The sequence below is a fragment of the Anastrepha ludens genome, chromosome 3 (genome assembly GCF_028408465.1).
Source record: "Anastrepha ludens isolate Willacy chromosome 3, idAnaLude1.1, whole genome shotgun sequence".
In the NCBI taxonomy this organism is placed as follows: Eukaryota; Metazoa; Arthropoda; class Insecta; order Diptera; family Tephritidae; genus Anastrepha; species Anastrepha ludens.
The window spans coordinates 130,024,969-130,042,830 of NC_071499.1; the positions used below are offsets into that span (position 1 = coordinate 130,024,969).

The window sequence follows — 17,862 nt, forward strand, 5'->3', positions numbered from 1 at the left end:
TAACTAAATGCATTGAAGTGGCTCACCACGCACGTTAAACTACACTCGTGACGTCATTAACCAAAAAGTGAACAACTAGCTGAATGGAACCTAATGTTTTTTTTTTTTTTAATTTTTGTATGAATGGCTATTTTTGTAGCGCTCAAAGGTTTCGGCGCTCTAAACCCATAGCGAACGACGTACGTATGCTCATATGTATATATGTATATACGAGTAAAAGCACAAGTCTTTGGGGGCGCAAATTTCCCACAAAGAGCGCGCATAGTCACTCTCGCTGTCGTTCGGCGAAGCGTTTTTGGTGTGTTGACTTTTGCCGCTGCGTCGAAACGATGACGCCGACAAGCGATTCACACAATTTACGACATAAATCAGCAGCGAGTCATTGGATTTTATTCAGTTTGTGCAAAACGAGCGTCGAGCGTCAAGCAATGCAGTGACTTAGGAAGGAATAGACGCTTGTTGTAGCTAGAAATTTTGTTTCTCGCCACCCACTCTACCAACTGTTGGCTGTGGTGTTGCAGACTAAAAAAGCATAAGAAAAACGAAAACAAAAGGCAATAAAGTTAAATTTAAAACGTTAGGAAAAACAATGAGTTGTTTAGTGTGAAAAGAAAAATCAAAAACCTCGAAAATTGTATTTCTACAGTGGGTCTTGCATCGATAGACAGGCAATCAAAAACACTTCAATTACAACATTTTCGTGTTAATCTATTTGCTTAGTGTACGCTTTCGACTGAAATCAGTAAATAAGCAAAATTTCGCAAATTTATTCACACTTTGGTGATAATAAACGGTTAATTGTAAGCGATTGAAAGGCAGCGCGGAGAAAACCGTCGCCTGTGTAGAAAAGGCAAGAGCAGCAAAGTGGTGCTTGAAATTTCGACAGCTTGGCGTGAAAACGGTGGACATTCCGTTTTTTATTATACCTAGAAGAGTAGCAGCAGACAAAGAAATGTGAGATTTGGGGAAAATACATTCCAATAAAAAAATGAATAAATAAAAATAAAAACAAAAATAAAGAAAGCCGCGGCGAGGCATCAAAGCAAGAATTAAAAATTGCACGCATTTCCAAAGGCTCAGAGGTCGCGTCCACAAATAGACATACCGAAAACGAACCGAAAAGTGACTGCCTCATATCACCACCCACTTTGCATATATAATAAATACGCACACAGCCGCCCACACGTCACACACTCATACAAGCAGCCGCCTACGCGCTCCCGTTTGCAGTGTATAACCACAACCGAATACCAACGACCAACATCGACCCGCAATCAGAAAGGCGCATCTTGGTCAAAAGCCGTAGCAGTGCTACCTCGCGCCTTGTAGCGACAGCCGAAGCTGCCTAATCAGCAACAAAAATAGTATACGATTTTAGAATAGTAATTTTGCGCATCGAGCTATCCCAACCAACGCCACTTGTCACTTGTCAATTGCGAATTCCACGTCAAGATGTTCACACGTTTCAGCAATCTGCAACGGTGGCAGTCACAACTGTTGTTGTTGGCGTTCACGCTGATGGTGCTGCTGTTCGGCACCTTCACGCAGGCTTTCATAATCAAAGAGGACGAATCCTTCCTGCAATCGTCCTACTATCAATCTCAGGGTGAAATCGAAGATATGTTTGCACGCTTCGCCAAGACATTCCCGGAGAATGCGCGTGTTGAGACTATTGGACGTTCTTTGGAGGGACGCAATTTGATTGTGCTGCAGATTGGCAAGAATGTGCAACAACCACGCACTCCACTCACGCCCATGGTCAAGTACATTGGCAATATGCATGGTGACGAGACAATTAGCCGCCAGTTGCTCATCTATTTGGCGCAGTATTTGCTGTATAACTATGAGACCAGTTTGGAAGTGGCCAACTTGGTCAACACAACGGATATTTATCTGATGCCGACGATGAATCCAGATGGCTTTGAGCGTTCGCAGGTGAATAAGTGGAAGAGTGTTGTAACGTAGTAAAGAGAGAGAGCAGTTAAGTTTATTCAAAATTAAATTGCTAGTAAATATTATATAAACAAACTGCTAAATTAAGGATTTCTAGTGGAAGAGTTGTGCGGAGTGTGAAAAAATGCGAAATTTTTAAAGTTGACTGTGAAAATAAGTACTTTAAATGTAGCGTTGCATGCGCAAGCAATAACAGCTAATTTATTTCGTCAATGGTGTCGGTGTGCATGGACTGTAAAGTTTTTATTTAAAGCGATTTTAATTTTTTATTATAGTTTCTTTTTCTTTTTAATTTAAAACGTGACGAATATTTATTTTTATCAGCACTTCGAAGCCAAGTCATGCAATTTAATTTAACTTCAAAACTCATCACTTGCATACTTTCAAAGTTTAACGCATTTTTTTTTTTTTTTTTTTTAACGTTTTATTTGTTTATTGAATCTGCCTTTTCAAAGGCCTCACAATAAGTATTCAAATCTTAGAACTAAAAAGAAAAATTTTATTTTATCTCATTTTCTACAATAAATAATTATCAAATGGCCCTCTACTCATCGGGGTGGTAGGTCATTTCTTCGAAGCCTGGTCGTATGTTGCGTACTCAGGAGTTGACGTGCGAACGGGTTCGGGTGATCTTGCAATTTCAACTGATAGTTTTCACGAACTTTTTTGAATACTTCCTTCACCATCGGTACATCTAGGTCCCTATGGATGTTGTCGTTTCTTATATACCACGGCGCTCCAGTTATGGTTCTTAAAATTTTCGACTGTGCTCTCTGTATAAGATCGATACTGGAACTGCTGGCCGTTCCCCACAATTGGATTCCATAAGTCCAAATTGGTTTCAAAATTGCCTTGTACAAGAGGACTTTACAGTCAAGGCTCAATCTTGATTGCTCATTAATTAGCCAGTGAAGGTTTGAAGCTTTGATTCTCATATTAAGCCGCTTTGCCTCGATGTGGCGTCTCCATGTTAAACGCCTATCTAGGTGAACGCCAAGGTATGTGACGTGATCAGACTGTGGTATGCATACGTTGTTAAGGGTAACCGAGGGACAGTCTCCTCTTCTAAGCGAAAATGTGACATGTTTACTTTTTATTTCGTTCACTTTTATTCTCCATTTTTTCAGCCACTTTTCTAAAAGTCTGAGATATTTATTTAGCTCTCCAGATGCCAGAGACGGATCATTTTGAGAACTAAGCACAGCGGTGTCGTCAGCGAATGTAGATATAGTCAAACTATCGCACTCGGGCAGATCAGAAGTATAAATTAAATACAAAATTGGGCCTAGTACACTGCCTTGAGGGACACCAGCTTCAATTTCATATTCATGAGACACATAATCGTTGCATTTTACTCTGAATTGTCTGTTTGTTAAGTACGACTCCAGAACTTTGTGTGTAATAGGTGGCAAACAGCGTTTTATTTTATGTATGAGACCCTCATGCCAAACTTTGTCAAATGCCTGTGCCACATCTATAAAAATTGCTGAACAGTATTTTTTAAGTTCAAAACATTTTCTTATTTCCGCAGTTAACCGATTTACTTGCTCGATTGTCCCATGTTGTTCTCGAAAACCAAACTGATGTGGAGGGATTATATTACGTTCGTTTAAAATCGGCATCATTTTGTTTCTCAAAACTTTTTCAAATAATTTTGACAAACACGGCAACAAACTGATTGGTCGATAGGACGATGGCACATTTAAGTCTTTGCCCGGCTTAGGAATCATTATTATTAAAGACGTTTTCCAGCTCTTTGGAAAAATGCCTACCTCGATGATTGCATTAAATATTACAGACAGCACAATTATAGCGACTTGTGGTATATTTTTTATCATTAATGGTGTTATTGCGTCATAACCTGGCGCCTTTTTCACCTTAAGATTTTTGTTAATAACTGCCTGAATATCTTCAGGAGCTATGTTGATTGGTTCTGAGTTTAACGATGCGTTGCCACTACTTTCTTCTAGTATTTGTTCATTTGCAGAAGAATTTGGTTGGAAAACATTACTCAGATGATCGGCGAATATCGACGCTTTATCTTCAGCGCTACGAGCCCATGTACCGTCAGATTTTCTTAGGGGGCTTTGTACTTCTACTGGCGTCTTAATGGTCTTAGCTGCTTTCCATATAGAAAAATTTGTGTGCTTTGTATTGGATAAGCTCTCAATATAGTTTTTGTTTTTACGATCTTCGTCCAAGTGAAGTGCACATCGCAGTTTTCTATTTGCAGCAGACAGCCTTTGCTTAGCACCAGGGGATCTGTTTTGTTGCCATTCTCTTCTTAACCTTCTTTTTTCCAGTAGTAGTCCTTCAATTTCAGAGTTGGAAACATTTGTGGCAAATTTTGGACTTAATTGGTATTTAGAGTGATCTAAAGCTGATGTCATCACAAACGTGAAGTCATCAACAGATTTTTCAATTTCAGCCTCGCTATGAACTACAGGATTTGTGTTAATGTGGCTGCTAATAAATTTTTTGTACTTCAACCAGTTTGTTTTATATTTAGAGTCAATTGCAGAGCCAGGTATATTAGCGTAATAGGTTAATATTACTGGGGAATGATCTGATGATAAATCATACGACGTTTCTGTAGTGACTGAGTTTCGATTTATATTTCTCGATATAGCAAAATCTATGAGGTCAGGAACTTTTTTAGGATCAGAGGGCCAATAGGTGGGATGTCCGGGAGATATGACATCCAATTCGTTTTTTCGATCAATTAAAGTCTTATATAACTGCCTACCTTTGGGATTCACTAATCGAGAGCCCCAATACGTGTGTTTTGCATTATAGTCTCCACAAGCTAGAAAACGTTTCCCCAATCTGCTAAAATATTCCTCAAACTGCTCTTTTGTAACAGCAAATCTTGGTGGACAATAAACTGAGCTAATTGTTAAATCACCATATCCGACCTCAAGGTGAATGGATATTGCCTGCAGATAGTCTTTTGCAAATGCATCTAAAACGTAGTGTCGTATTCTATTCTTTATTAGGATGCCTGTACCGCCATGTGCTTTACCATCGGGGTGATTTGTAAAATGGAACATATATCCAGGAATATTAAAATTATATCTATTTGTGAGATGAGTCTCAGATATCAACATTATGTCAATACCATTTTTTTGTAAAAAATGGCAAACTTCTATTTTATTTTGGTTTAAACCATTTGCGTTCCAAAAAGCCATTTTTAAATAACTCATTTCTTTGCCAATAGTATTTGAAGCATTTGGTTCTGCGTTCTCACAAGCTCTTGAAGAGTATTTTGCATGGAAGACATAATGCTGGTAATATTCTGGTTAAAAGCGTTCATATTTTGGGTGAGTGTATACATTATACCCTCCAAACCTCCAAAATTCTGGGGAGCACTAGCTTGTTGGGTACCTGATTTTACAATATTGGCATATGAGATGGCTCCTGACTGGAGTGGAATTTCTTGATTTTGTTGCTGAATTTTTCCTCCGATACCAGAAACTGTAACGCTTGTAGGTCTGGTAGATGTTGCTACTTCTGTGTTTCTAAATTCAACAATTTCTCCTCTCGCTTGCTGCTTTCTCTCGTTTAACCTTTTCAACAAGTCTTTATAAACGGGGCACCCTCGATAGTTTGCAGTGTGATCACCACCGCAGTTTCCGCATTTTCTACTTAGGCCTTCTTTAGCTGCAGTGCATTCGTTAGAACCATGCTGATTACCACATGCAACACACACTACAGGTAGTGTACAGTAATTCTTTGTATGGCCAAATTCTTGGCAATTTCCGCACTGTACAGGCCCATTACGCTTGAGGGGCTCCTCCACGACGCATTTCGCATCGGAATATTTTCATATAAATCGAAGCATTTTAGCAGTGTGAAGATATTTCTGTGTTATTTAAATCTGCGATAATTGTTTTTGCAGCTTTTATGCATATTTTATTGAGATTTTCAGAAGTTGTGCATAAGAAGTATTAGTATTGTTTTTTAGTACGATGGTGCGTCTCTTGTGTAAGGGTACTTCACAGAATTTGCATACATATCGTGTTTTGCTTCTTATCTCTTGTGTTCTTCATACTAGACATATTCTTGTGGGATATTTTTCTATTCTTTGTATGCATTAGTGTCTCCAGAGCATGTTTTTTTCATGTCACCAGACACCTTACAGGTGGTTTGAGCAGTATATTGCATACATATATAATAAATTTTTCACTTCATCATGCTTCGAAAATTATACCTGATATACGTACATTAGGGTACTTCACTCTCGATACAAAAACAAATTGCTATTGTGTTTCCATCGGAAGATAGGATTAAGAAAAATGAATAACTCAGCCAAATCTTGACAGATTAAGATTTTTAAAATTTCAAAAATTTACCTGTTCACGTCCAATTTTTTTTCGCAAATATCAACACACCCCACATTGCATCGGCACATACTATATGGCGATTACTTTTCCAAAAAGGTTCATTGATGGTTTTGTGATTGGTGGAGTCAGTTGTGTATTACAGCCTTCCAAAATAAGGTAGGAAAAGGAACATTTCGTTACATGGTGAAAAGTCGGAGCCGGCGGCCAAAGAAATGTTTGCTATTTATGGACCCAATACAGTATTGCATGCAACAGCAAAGCGGTGATTCTAACAATTCCGTTCTGCTAGGCCAATCGATGCCGGCCCTCAAATCGGATCGGCATGTTAACACTTATTCCGTTGTCCTGGAATTGAAGATTAGAAAAATTGTGTAGAAAAACTTGCATAGAAATAATTATAACTATTTGAGTTTCATCATCAAAATTAAGCGAAAAGACGTTGAGAACCTTTTACCGAATCTAATAAATATTGCTGGTATATTAAACGCCTAACGAAAAAGTTTACTCTGCAAATACCTATATCATTCTTCTGTAGCGAAATATTTAAAGAAGAAATGAACAATTTTCATTTTAGGATTATTTTAAATACATGCGCAGCTTTCTAAATTATTTTTGGATCTAGAGCTCTTCAGTGAAGCTTCAGCATCTATTTACTTTACCTTTTAACGATCAATCTACGGCGCGCTAATTGATTGAATTCAAGTGTTACTGCTCCACTTGTTTTGCGAGATCGTTTATATTTAACTCTTGTCTTTTATGACTCGGTGTGAAATCCAAGTACGCCGCGCAGACTACGCATCTCATATCGGTTGGGTTTTATTATTATTACTGTTACTTATTGGCGTATCTTAATTTTTCTTGTGAAAGATTTAACATGTAAGCAAGTTCGAGGTGACAGTCATGCATAATTCAAGCAGCTGAGCTGCATTACAATCAGTTGTTGCTGTACAATCAGTTACTTATATTTATATACTATAGCGTATCATTTGAATTAATTGAAATAAGCAGCTGGAGTTGACTCTGAAACCATCAGACCATCGTCTGAAAAAGAAGAAGAAGACCATCGTCCTTTTGAAAAAAAAAAAAATAGAAACTGAAGAGTTTTTTTTTACTTTTCAAGCTCATATTCACTCCGCTACCAAAGAAAAAGTGATTGTCAGGGAATAGCATATCTTCTACATGCCGGTATTCATCATCTGGATCATTTCAATGCCCTCCTGTGCTGATGATAGAATGGCGGTTAGAGAGATACATATAATGACAAAAACCATCATCATACTTAAAGTATAGCCTGGAGATAGTTAGACGAACTAATATAGAACCATTTGTTGCATAAAACATTCGCCATACATTTTCTGAAAATAGAGCTGTAGTGAAAATCCTTGGGCGGATTCTTCCGGTAAAGTAGAACCAACTCTCGTGGGAACTGGAACCACTTCGTTAGAGCTAATGCAGATGTTGTTGTTGTTCCAGCAGCTCACTGCTTCTTTTTATATAAGTCGCATTTCTTATTTGATTCGCCTAGTACCCTTTTTTAATTCTCATCCGGCTTATGACATATTTAAAATATATGTTTTTGCGCTTGTAAGACTACTCTCACCTACTAACCAAACCTCTTTTTTAAGTTCTAAAAGCGCTTGGCTGCATGGTAGTCCATAAACTTATATCCAGCCGGAGATCCCTCTTATTGTGGTTATTATTAACTTACAATTCTCCCACGCAGTAACAAGGCAATTAGTGCCCACCAAGCCTTTGTGTTTAGAGCAAGTTACCTAAAATTAACTTTCGCGCGTCGAGTTTTCGTCAGAAACTCAAAGTGTCATAAATACATAAAAATTTAGACCAATTTCAGGAATAAATAAGAGGTCTCTCATGTACCTAAAACCTTTAACGTATCAACTTTCGGGAACTACAGCCCATAAAACGGAAAATCAACGTTTTTCATAACCCATATTTTCTACCAAAAAATCAAGGATCGTTCAGGAATAATATTCGCATTACCACGGTGTCTGTTAGGTGAAGAAGGTAGGAAAAATAAATAACCGAATATATCTATTTACGCTATTGTTATAGACTTACACAAGTGCGTCTCTATTGTCTAGGAGACATTATCTAGTTACTAAGTATCACCAGTTACTCGTTTTGTTTAAAAAATCTCATTGATAAACTTTGAATTCTACAGGGAATGTCATTGCCGGAACGATTCAACAGACCTTAATACCACAAAGTCTAGATGCTTTGTTAGCTTTGTGTTTTCCCCGAAGTCCAATCTAATCTGCATACAAAGACTTTTTAACTTCGAGGAAGCCACCCCCACCCCCAATTCAAGTCCTAACAAAATGCTAACACCTGTTTGCGAATAGCCTAGACAGATTATTAAATTTTTTTCTCTATACCACCACCAATTGTCTGCCATTACTGATGTGCGAGTACATTCTCCCAGCTTTATACTCCCTGCTTACTTTGCTCTGCATACGTGTCCATGAGATATGATACATAATTTACACTCATAGTATACCGTTAAATTGTATTGGTAGGGAGCAATTTTTTTTTTTTGCGAAAAATCAATAATAGGCAAACATTGGAGTCTTCAGCTAAATTTTTGTTGATTTTGCGACAGCTGCTGCGACACCAAAATTCTAACAACTCAAAATGGCCTAAATATTCGTATGTATTTCGTAGCAGCGACACTACGTTTGGCATTAATGCATAGCAACGGTAATAAAACAAATATACGAATACTATCACTCAACGTAAGCGCTGTTGTGTGACGAGCTGGCGCTGCTGGTATTTTCATTTGAAAGGAAAATAGAAAATGTATTTCTGCTTCAAAAACAAACAAGTTAAATAAATAGAAATATATTAGAAGTGTGTGTAGTGTGTGGTTTAATCGTTGTTATTTGGAGGTTGTGTATTTGTTGCTGAGTGAGTTGAATGAGTGGGGAGTTAGTAGCGAGCGCACAGAAAAAGCCGCCATAAAGCCGATGTATGCAAACGCTTCGATATGTGTGTGGACATTGATGGTAAACAGTTGAACAAATTTCCTGTTAACTTATTTTTGCCCTGCTGACACTACTTGCATTTCTGCACATTCCCCGCCGCAGGTTGTTACTCGCTCGTATCGTTTATCATTTGAAGTTGTTGTCAATGTTAATTACATATAATATTTTTCATCATAGATGAAACCAATTATTATTATTTTTTTGTTTTTGCTTTGTGACATTATGACGTTGATGCGTGTGATGGAAAATAATAATAATAATAAAACTCCAAACTATTCACATCTACATAAATACATATTTATGTGTGTATGTCTATTACTGCCCCCATTCTTTTATATAATTTCGATTTTCAGCCGTCTTCAGTCAATCCTAACTGCTGTTTAACAGCGCATGGCGTGGGCGTGTCTTATTTTTAGTTTGATAGGAATTGCAATTGTAAATTAATTTGCTTAAAAATAAAAATTACAAATTTTTAAAGACGTGGAAATATTTTATTTTAAATAAGAATCAGTATTATTTTGAATAAGCTCATGAAAGATTAGCGCAGAAGTTCCAAAAAGAGTAGAAATAGCACCAGCTAAATAGTAGTAAAAAATCGAAAAAAACCATAAACCTTAAAAAAATATTGCTTTAAATATTTAAATCTAAAACACATAAAAAATATGAACAAGGCTTTCGTTTTTAAATACCCTGGGACTGATTAGTGATTAGATTCATAAACAAATATTTTAAAATAAAAACAAATTGCAATTAGTTTATTACGAATTAAGGCGGTGGAATCACATTTCCAAAACAAAATATCAATTAAAAAAATGTTTAATGCAGTAAAAAATTTAAGTTTATTGAAATAAATAAATACATTTTTTTTAATTTTTTTATTTATATTTTTTATTTAATTTTTTATTTATTTATTTATTTATTATTTTTATTTAAAATAAATAAAAAAATTATAAACAAAATTATTTATTTATTTCAATAAATTTTTTTAATAAAAATAATAATTATTTTATTATTTTTTCATTAATTTCAAAATAGAAGTACAATACAAAATAAAAATAATTTTAAATAAAAGTATCTGATTTATAAAATATTATTAAATAAATTAATTGCTTTTAATTCTCTCATGGGTGATTAGCCCGACTAATGAATTTTCAAAAAAAAAAAAAAAAGAAATTAAATAAATTCTACAATGAATAAAAAATGTAAATTTGTTAAAAAAAAGTAACAGGTTATTTTTTTAAGTAAAATTCAAAATACAATAGAACTGTTTAGTTTCTTAAATGACTAGCTTATTTTTTAGGAACACTTAAAATGGAAGCAACTATGAATGACCACCGCTATTAGGGTGTACTAGTTGAATTTGTAAAGCAAAGAATAAATACAGTAGTTAAAAAAATTCTACAAAATAAAAATTAAAATGCATTGCAAAGAAGTTAAAAAAATCAAGAAATTATTTTAAAAATTAGTTTCTAAAGGAAACAGTTTAAACAAATTCCGGGAAAAAATTAATAATTAGTTTCTATTCTAGTATTCTATCTTTTTTAATTTAACACCATTTATGTTTTAACATACATATAAGTATAGTACTATTTTTTTTATAATATATAATATTATATAATATTTCGCTACAGTATGTAATTAAATGCATTTTATTATGTACTAATATTATACATTTGTCGCTATCTCAGTGCCTCTTTCTCACGTTGAAAAAAAAACATAGCGAATAGAAAAATAAGACTTCAACTCTTTAAACTACAAATAAAGAAGCAATTTGCGTGCTGCCAATTTTTCAACGAAATCGTCGTTCATAGCAAATTATTTTTTTATACGTTTTTTCTTCATCTTTGTATTCATGAAGGTTGGCACATTTATAATGCAACTATTTGTGCTATTAATTCAGTACCATTTTCTTCTCATTTTTATTCTAATAATTATTGCTGCTCTAAATTCATTTCGAAAAAAAAACAAAAAAAAAAAAAATATCTACATAGCAAGCAGTTTCATTTTGTTGTTGCTGTTACTTCTTTAATGCAATATTAAGCCCAGTCGACAGCAACGCCAGCAGTGCAGTGTTGGTTGTCAAATGACGTTTGTACTTTGAATTACATATATACATATAAAACGATTAAATTTAACGATTCGCCTTCGTACCTCTACCGGTCTTCAAAGACAACTTTGACAATGCATCTTGTTGTTATTATTGTTATTGTTTTTATTCTTACACATAGGTTGTTTTTGTTGTCTTCTTGTCGCACATCGTGTTTACTGTTTTGCGTTCATTAATATTTGTTCTTTTATTTCAGTACTTCGTGTGGTGGTTGTTGTTGTTATAAAAACAGCATTCCATACATACGACTATTTATGCTTACTATGTACCAAGTAAATACATAAATATGCATATAAAATAGATTTCAGCTCCAGCAACCCCTCCAGTTAATTCAACTCAATCGATAGATAACACGCATTTGGCTCACTGTGGTTTCTTGACTACATTGAGCAGGCTGCAAAATGTCATGCAAGCCAGCTGACTTGATTTGATATCTAATTCGCTTGACATAATGCTAATATATAACAGCCAAACAGAATGGAAATAGCTATAAAACCATTTACAATGACGATATGAAAATGTTTGCTAACTTTCTGCCATTTGTAATAGAATTAGTATTAGATAGGGAAATGAAATTGATCAGCATCACGTTGGAGCGGTAATTTAAATACAGCGACAGACATGAAATTTCCCCTATCAATATGTTAGATCGAAATAAAAGACTAAGACGTGGTATCTCCTGAACCAAATTTATCCGTAGTGTTGCCACTAATATTTACAACTCCTAAATATATACACTCAGGACTTATGACTAAGCAACAATGTTGAATGTAAATCGCTGCTGGCCAAGCTCCCGTTTTACTAATAAAAAATGGGCAAGTTGAACGAATTCTGACATTTAATCAGCCTGGGAATCACCGAAGGCATGCAAACACTCCGCATCTCTGCTTGACTATAATAGATTCGATTTTTTTTATTTCTATATTTAACATTTGCTACTTCCTCTCCGCCACTGGTTAGCTTTGCTCTTTTTATTGTATTTATTAAACAAGCAAGCCTATATTTTTATTTTTATTAAATTAAAATTCTGAAACAAATTTATTGTGACTTCATTAGTATTGTCAACAGTGTCCAAAATTCAATGAATCTTTTCATGTGGCTGTCACTCAAACACACACTGTGCAGATACCATATTACGCACTTGTACACTCTAAGGTTGCTCATACGCCAGCGATAACCTGTCAACATATTTGAATGTATGTACTTATTCACATCCGATTGTACGCTAGTGTGTGAGTGTTTGCTTTAAGTTTTTATTTACTTGCAGTTTTTTCACAGGAGTATTTGTATGCTTGTACAAAAAACATTAAATAAACTTCGTTTTAATATCTTTTAGTTCCTCATGCAAAGTGCTTAAGTAGATTTTGCACCTTTTCAATTTGCACAGCACACATCTGCACACATTACCAACTTACGATCTAATGTATTTATGCACTCACGTGTGTATGAATTGTCATTGTTGATATGTTTATTATGCGTCACGTATGTATTTGTTTTGTTCATTGGCGTTACGTCTAAGTGGTTTTATTATTTTTTTGATATTTTAGATTTGGTTTCGATTAGTTTAATAAACAGTCAAACTCTTGTGAGGTGGGTTATTCCCCCCAACAATCAAGAGTAAGTAGGTGAAACGTAAAAATAAAGAACTGTACTTGAGTTAAACTATTTAATTCAAATATTATCCCCATTAAAACTTCAAATTAAATAATAGATTAAAAAATGAATGTAAAAAGTATGGCATATAAAAGTAAGTTAATAAAATTTAATTAAATAGAGACTAAAATAAAATTAGAAGTATTAAATAAAATATAAACAAAAAATATTATAGAAATAAAATGAAATATAACAAACAGGATATTATAAAAATAAAATGAAAATTATTAAAAAAAACAAATAAGAGAGGAGCAAAATTTAAAAAAATACGACAAAAATAAATTTAAATTAAAAAAATCTCAAAACAAAAAACAAATGAATTGTGAAATGAAGTAAAAAAAAATATAAAGAGAAACAATACAAAACAAAAATAGCTAGTGGTGGTTTTCGTAATGTAATATAAGTATAATTAATTCTCTAATAAATAAATAAATTAACTAAAAAATGAACTAAAGTGAAATGAAAAAATTTATCGAGGACATTTCTTTCATAAAATAACATCACTTAAAAGCCATATTTGTTCGCAAAAAAACAAAAAACAAGAAGAAGACGAAGACGAAGTAAAACTCGATCTAAACTTTCCAAAGATTTGCGCACCAAACTTGGTGTTTATTTGCTAATAATGCAATTGTTATTTCTTGAATTTGTTTGATTTTATAATAACAAGTAACTTTTTCTTTTAATATACAAGATAAGTTAAAATAACTTAAGGAGCTTTGTTGTTGTTGTAGCAGTACCTAATAGGCATCGATTACTTATGCAACGGGCACTTTATAATAATTATTTGCATTGTTGTTTTAAGCCGTTATCACATTTTGTATATGCTTGTAATTCAACTGAAATTAAGTACTCACTTTAACACATACGAAGGTGAGCTGAAAAATACTTTGGCTAGCATGCAAATATTGTTTTTTTTTTTTTGAGTAAAATTCAACTCGCACAATTTCATCAAAGCGAATGTGTTCTTAGAAGAAAATTGTAATACATAATGCATTTCCTATAAATTGTTGTGGATGCTAGGTGACAGTCCTCCTAAATCAAGTGAAAAACGAAAATGCGTGGAATATCTTCTAGATAATTTCTGGAAATTCTAAACTGAAAAACCGCCACGTTTAAAAAAATGTTCCTCACTTTCTTTCAGTCGAAGCTAGTTAAAGACTTGGAAGATAGTTAAAGACTTGCATGTCTTTGGAAAATATATAAAAATTTATTTTTATGAATTTAATTTAACACTATGTTAATACTGGACTGGCTGCCAACATATTTGACGGTTGTATATATACTTACACCTCATCTTACTGTTTTAGGTATACGACTTGTATACAATATCAGTTTCTTTGTTTGCTGTTTAGGAAAAACATGTTTATCTTTTGTTATTCTTAAAATACGTATGTATGTTTGGATTTGTTCAGCCCTGCATGATTATACTTAGAATTTACTTAACTATTTTTATTTATTATTTGTGAATGAAATCATTCCTTAACAAGCTCTATAACTCCCTCAATTTTGCTCTGATTTGCTTAAAATTTTAACACAAAATTACGGAAGCGTTAAGCTTTTTAAATATGTAAAACGAGCTGCATACAAAATTAGAACAGTGCTGCAAAATGCATATACATACATACATAAGTATGTTTGGCAAAACAATATTTTATGGTCTGAAGAAAAAACTGAAATATAAGCAAAGCTTCGGGCATACTTTCAAGTGCATCAAATAACAATATTTTAAGCTGCATTTTGTATGTCATACATACACCACATATGTATGTAGGTATATACATATGTTGTTGTATCAAATCAACAATTGCTTCATGGCTTCTGGTATTACCAAATGGAAGCATACAACTTTATCGTTTCATGTATTTCTATTTTTTTATTTTTTTTAACTTTCGAAGCATTTGTTATTGCACAATTGGCGTTTATTTGCATTTTTTACGAACAGAATTTCAAATCAACAATTTGCGCTGCTCACAAAGCGAGCTACGGCGTGCATTTGTATGCGCACTCATACATATATACATATATGTATGTGCATATGTGCATTTGTTGAAAATTGTTCGACAAATGTCGTCACATGAACAGCTTTCAGTTCACCGTACGTCTGGGCAGACATACAGACATACATACATAAGGATATATCAACGAGGCAGTCTATCAACATTTCGACATTTTTAAACGCCACGCATTCGCAAATACAAAAGTTATTTGAAGAAATAAAAAACCCTAAAGGGCGTGCCTTTGTATGCCATAAAAAGTCAACAACGTGCGACAAGTACCAAATAGTAGAAAATAGATCCAAGTACATACTTTTCACACCATAAACACATACATACATATATATGTACAAGTATACACAAATACAAATGTATGTACATATGTATGCATATATGTGTGTTGCGTGTAAGCGCATAAGAAAACATTTTTGAAAATATGTAGTTATTATTGTAACCACAGCATTTTGTTGGCGGTAGACGGGGTCCACGATTGTCAAAATAAGTGAATTAAAATTCGACTAACTGCAATTTTAGCAATTTTGTATTTTTGTATTTTATGTGTTTGTGTTAAAAGCGCGCAATCACAATGGTTGTTCGCTTTTTATTTTAATTGTTTTTCTGTGTATGGTTTTCTGTATTTTCTGTTTTGATTATTTTGTGTGTGTTTTTGTTAATTTTTTCAAATTAGTTTTTGTTTTACTGTGTCTGTGAGTTGTGTATAATTATATCAAAATCAGTGTGAAACTGTTCAGATATACATTCTGATTACGCAATTAAAAGTTTTCGATAACTAAAGATTTGCGACCTAAGAACGAAGAACTAAATTAATAATTTATGTAATAAATACTTAGCTGTGCATAAATTGAGTGAGATTCCCCATGCAACCCTGTCGTGATTTTTCTATAAGAAGAACAAAGTATGTTTATGTTCAGTAAATTCCAAAACAAAAACAGATTTTTTGAAAATTTGCTTTCAATTATTAAATTGTTTTAAAATTGTACAAAGAACACCACCACAAGAAAAAAGAATGTGGCTGGAGAGTAGTTTGTGGAATGAGTAGAATGAGGAATGAGAGTAGTTTGGCGATTTTTCGTGATTTATGGTCACAGCGGCCGCCGTAGCCGAATGGATTGGTGCGTGACTACCATTCGGAATTCACAGAGAGAACGTAGGTTCGAATCTCGATGAAACACCAAAATTAAGAAAAACATTTTTCTAATAGCAGACGCCCCTCGGTAGGCAATGGCAAACCCCCGAGTGTATTTCTGCCATGAAAAAGCTCCTCATAAAAAAATATCTGTCGTTCGGAGTCGGCTTGAAACTGTAGGTCCCTCCATTTGTGGAACAACATCAAGACGCATACCACAAATAGGAGGAGGAACTCGGCCAAACACCCAAAAAGGGTGTACGCGCCAATTATATATATATACACTAGCTGACCCGGCGAACTTTGTTCCGCCCTAGAGGCAATAAAAAAGCAGATTTTTGATTTTTTTAGTTAATTTTTTTATTAATCAAGTATTTCAATGAAGCTTTAATAGAATGCACTCTTCAGTTAATCACCTTGTGATACACGACATTTTTTGTTTTATTATCAGGTGCAAGAATAAACAACGCAGATGGTTTTCCGACCCGTGAACATGCCACATATAATTGACCATGTGAGAAACATTGATTTTCTAGATTCAGACCACAAACTTTCAAGGATTGGCCTTGTGATTTGTTAATGGTCATGGCGAATGCAAGACGGATCGGGAATTGAAGTTTTTTAAACTTAAACGGAAGATCGGTTGGGATCGTCGGGATCGTCGGGATAATCGGATCATTGTTCATCAATTTATTTACCACCAAACGCGTACCGTTGCAAAGTTTTGGTGGGCTTATGTTTCGAAACATGATTACTACAGTGCCAACTTTTAGGCGTAAATTGTGCGGTGGTAAGCCAGTCACATACAAGGACTTTAAAAATTCAATTGGATAGTTGGTGGCTTCATCTTCATTTGTTACACAGCCATAAAAAAATATCTGTCGTTCGGAGTCGGCTTGAAACTGTAGGTCCCTCCATTTGTGGAACAACATCAAGACGCATACCACAAATAGGAGGAGGAACTCGGCCAAACACCCAAAAAGGGTGTACGCGCCAATTATATATATATACACTAGCTGACCCGGCGAACTTTGTTCCGCCCTAGAGGAAATAAAAAAGCAGATTTTTGATTTTTTTAGTTAATTTTTTTATTAATCAAGTATTTCAATGAAGCTTTAATAGAATGCACTCTTCAGTTAATCACCTTGTGATACACGACATTTTTTGTTTTATTATCAGGTGCAAGAATAAACAACGCAGATGGTTTTCCGACCCGTGAACATGCCACATATAATTGACCATGTGAGAAACATTGATTTTCTAGATTCAGACCACAAACTTTCAAGGATTGGCCTTGTGATTTGTTAATGGTCATGGCGAATGCAAGACGGATCGGGAATTGAAGTTTTTTAAACTTAAACGGAAGATCGGTTGGGATCGTCGGGATAATCGGATCATTGTTCATCAATTTATTTACCACCAAACGCGTACCGTTGCAAAGTTTTGGTGGGCTTATGTTTCGAAACATGATTACTACAGTGCCAACTTTTAGGCGTAAATTGTGCGGTGGTAAGCCAGTCACATACAAGGACTTTAAAAATTCAATTGGATAGTTGGTGGCTTCATCTTCATTTGTTACACAGCCAGTGGATTTGAATGAATGCTTTGTTCCAATGATAACATTTTGAATTATGTAGTTTAAGTCATCTACATCTTTATTCTT

The 17,862-nt window shown here is 34.3% G+C and overlaps 1 protein-coding gene across 2 annotated transcripts in view; it reads left to right on the forward strand.

Annotated features, from left to right (window-relative positions):
- Positions 1-17,862, forward strand: part of LOC128859252 (carboxypeptidase D) — a 60,148-nt gene that overhangs the window by 16,122 nt on the left and 26,164 nt on the right. Inside the window, exon 1 of one of the 2 annotated variants that reach the window (XM_054096104.1) lies at positions 375-1,935. The exons of the other annotated variant lie outside the window; for it this stretch is intronic. Coding sequence (XP_053952079.1) covers positions 1,453-1,935 — 483 coding nt within the window. The 5' untranslated portion in view covers positions 375-1,452. Of the gene's footprint in view, positions 1-374; positions 1,936-17,862 lie in introns of those variants that run through there. 2 annotated transcript variants of the gene reach the window in all.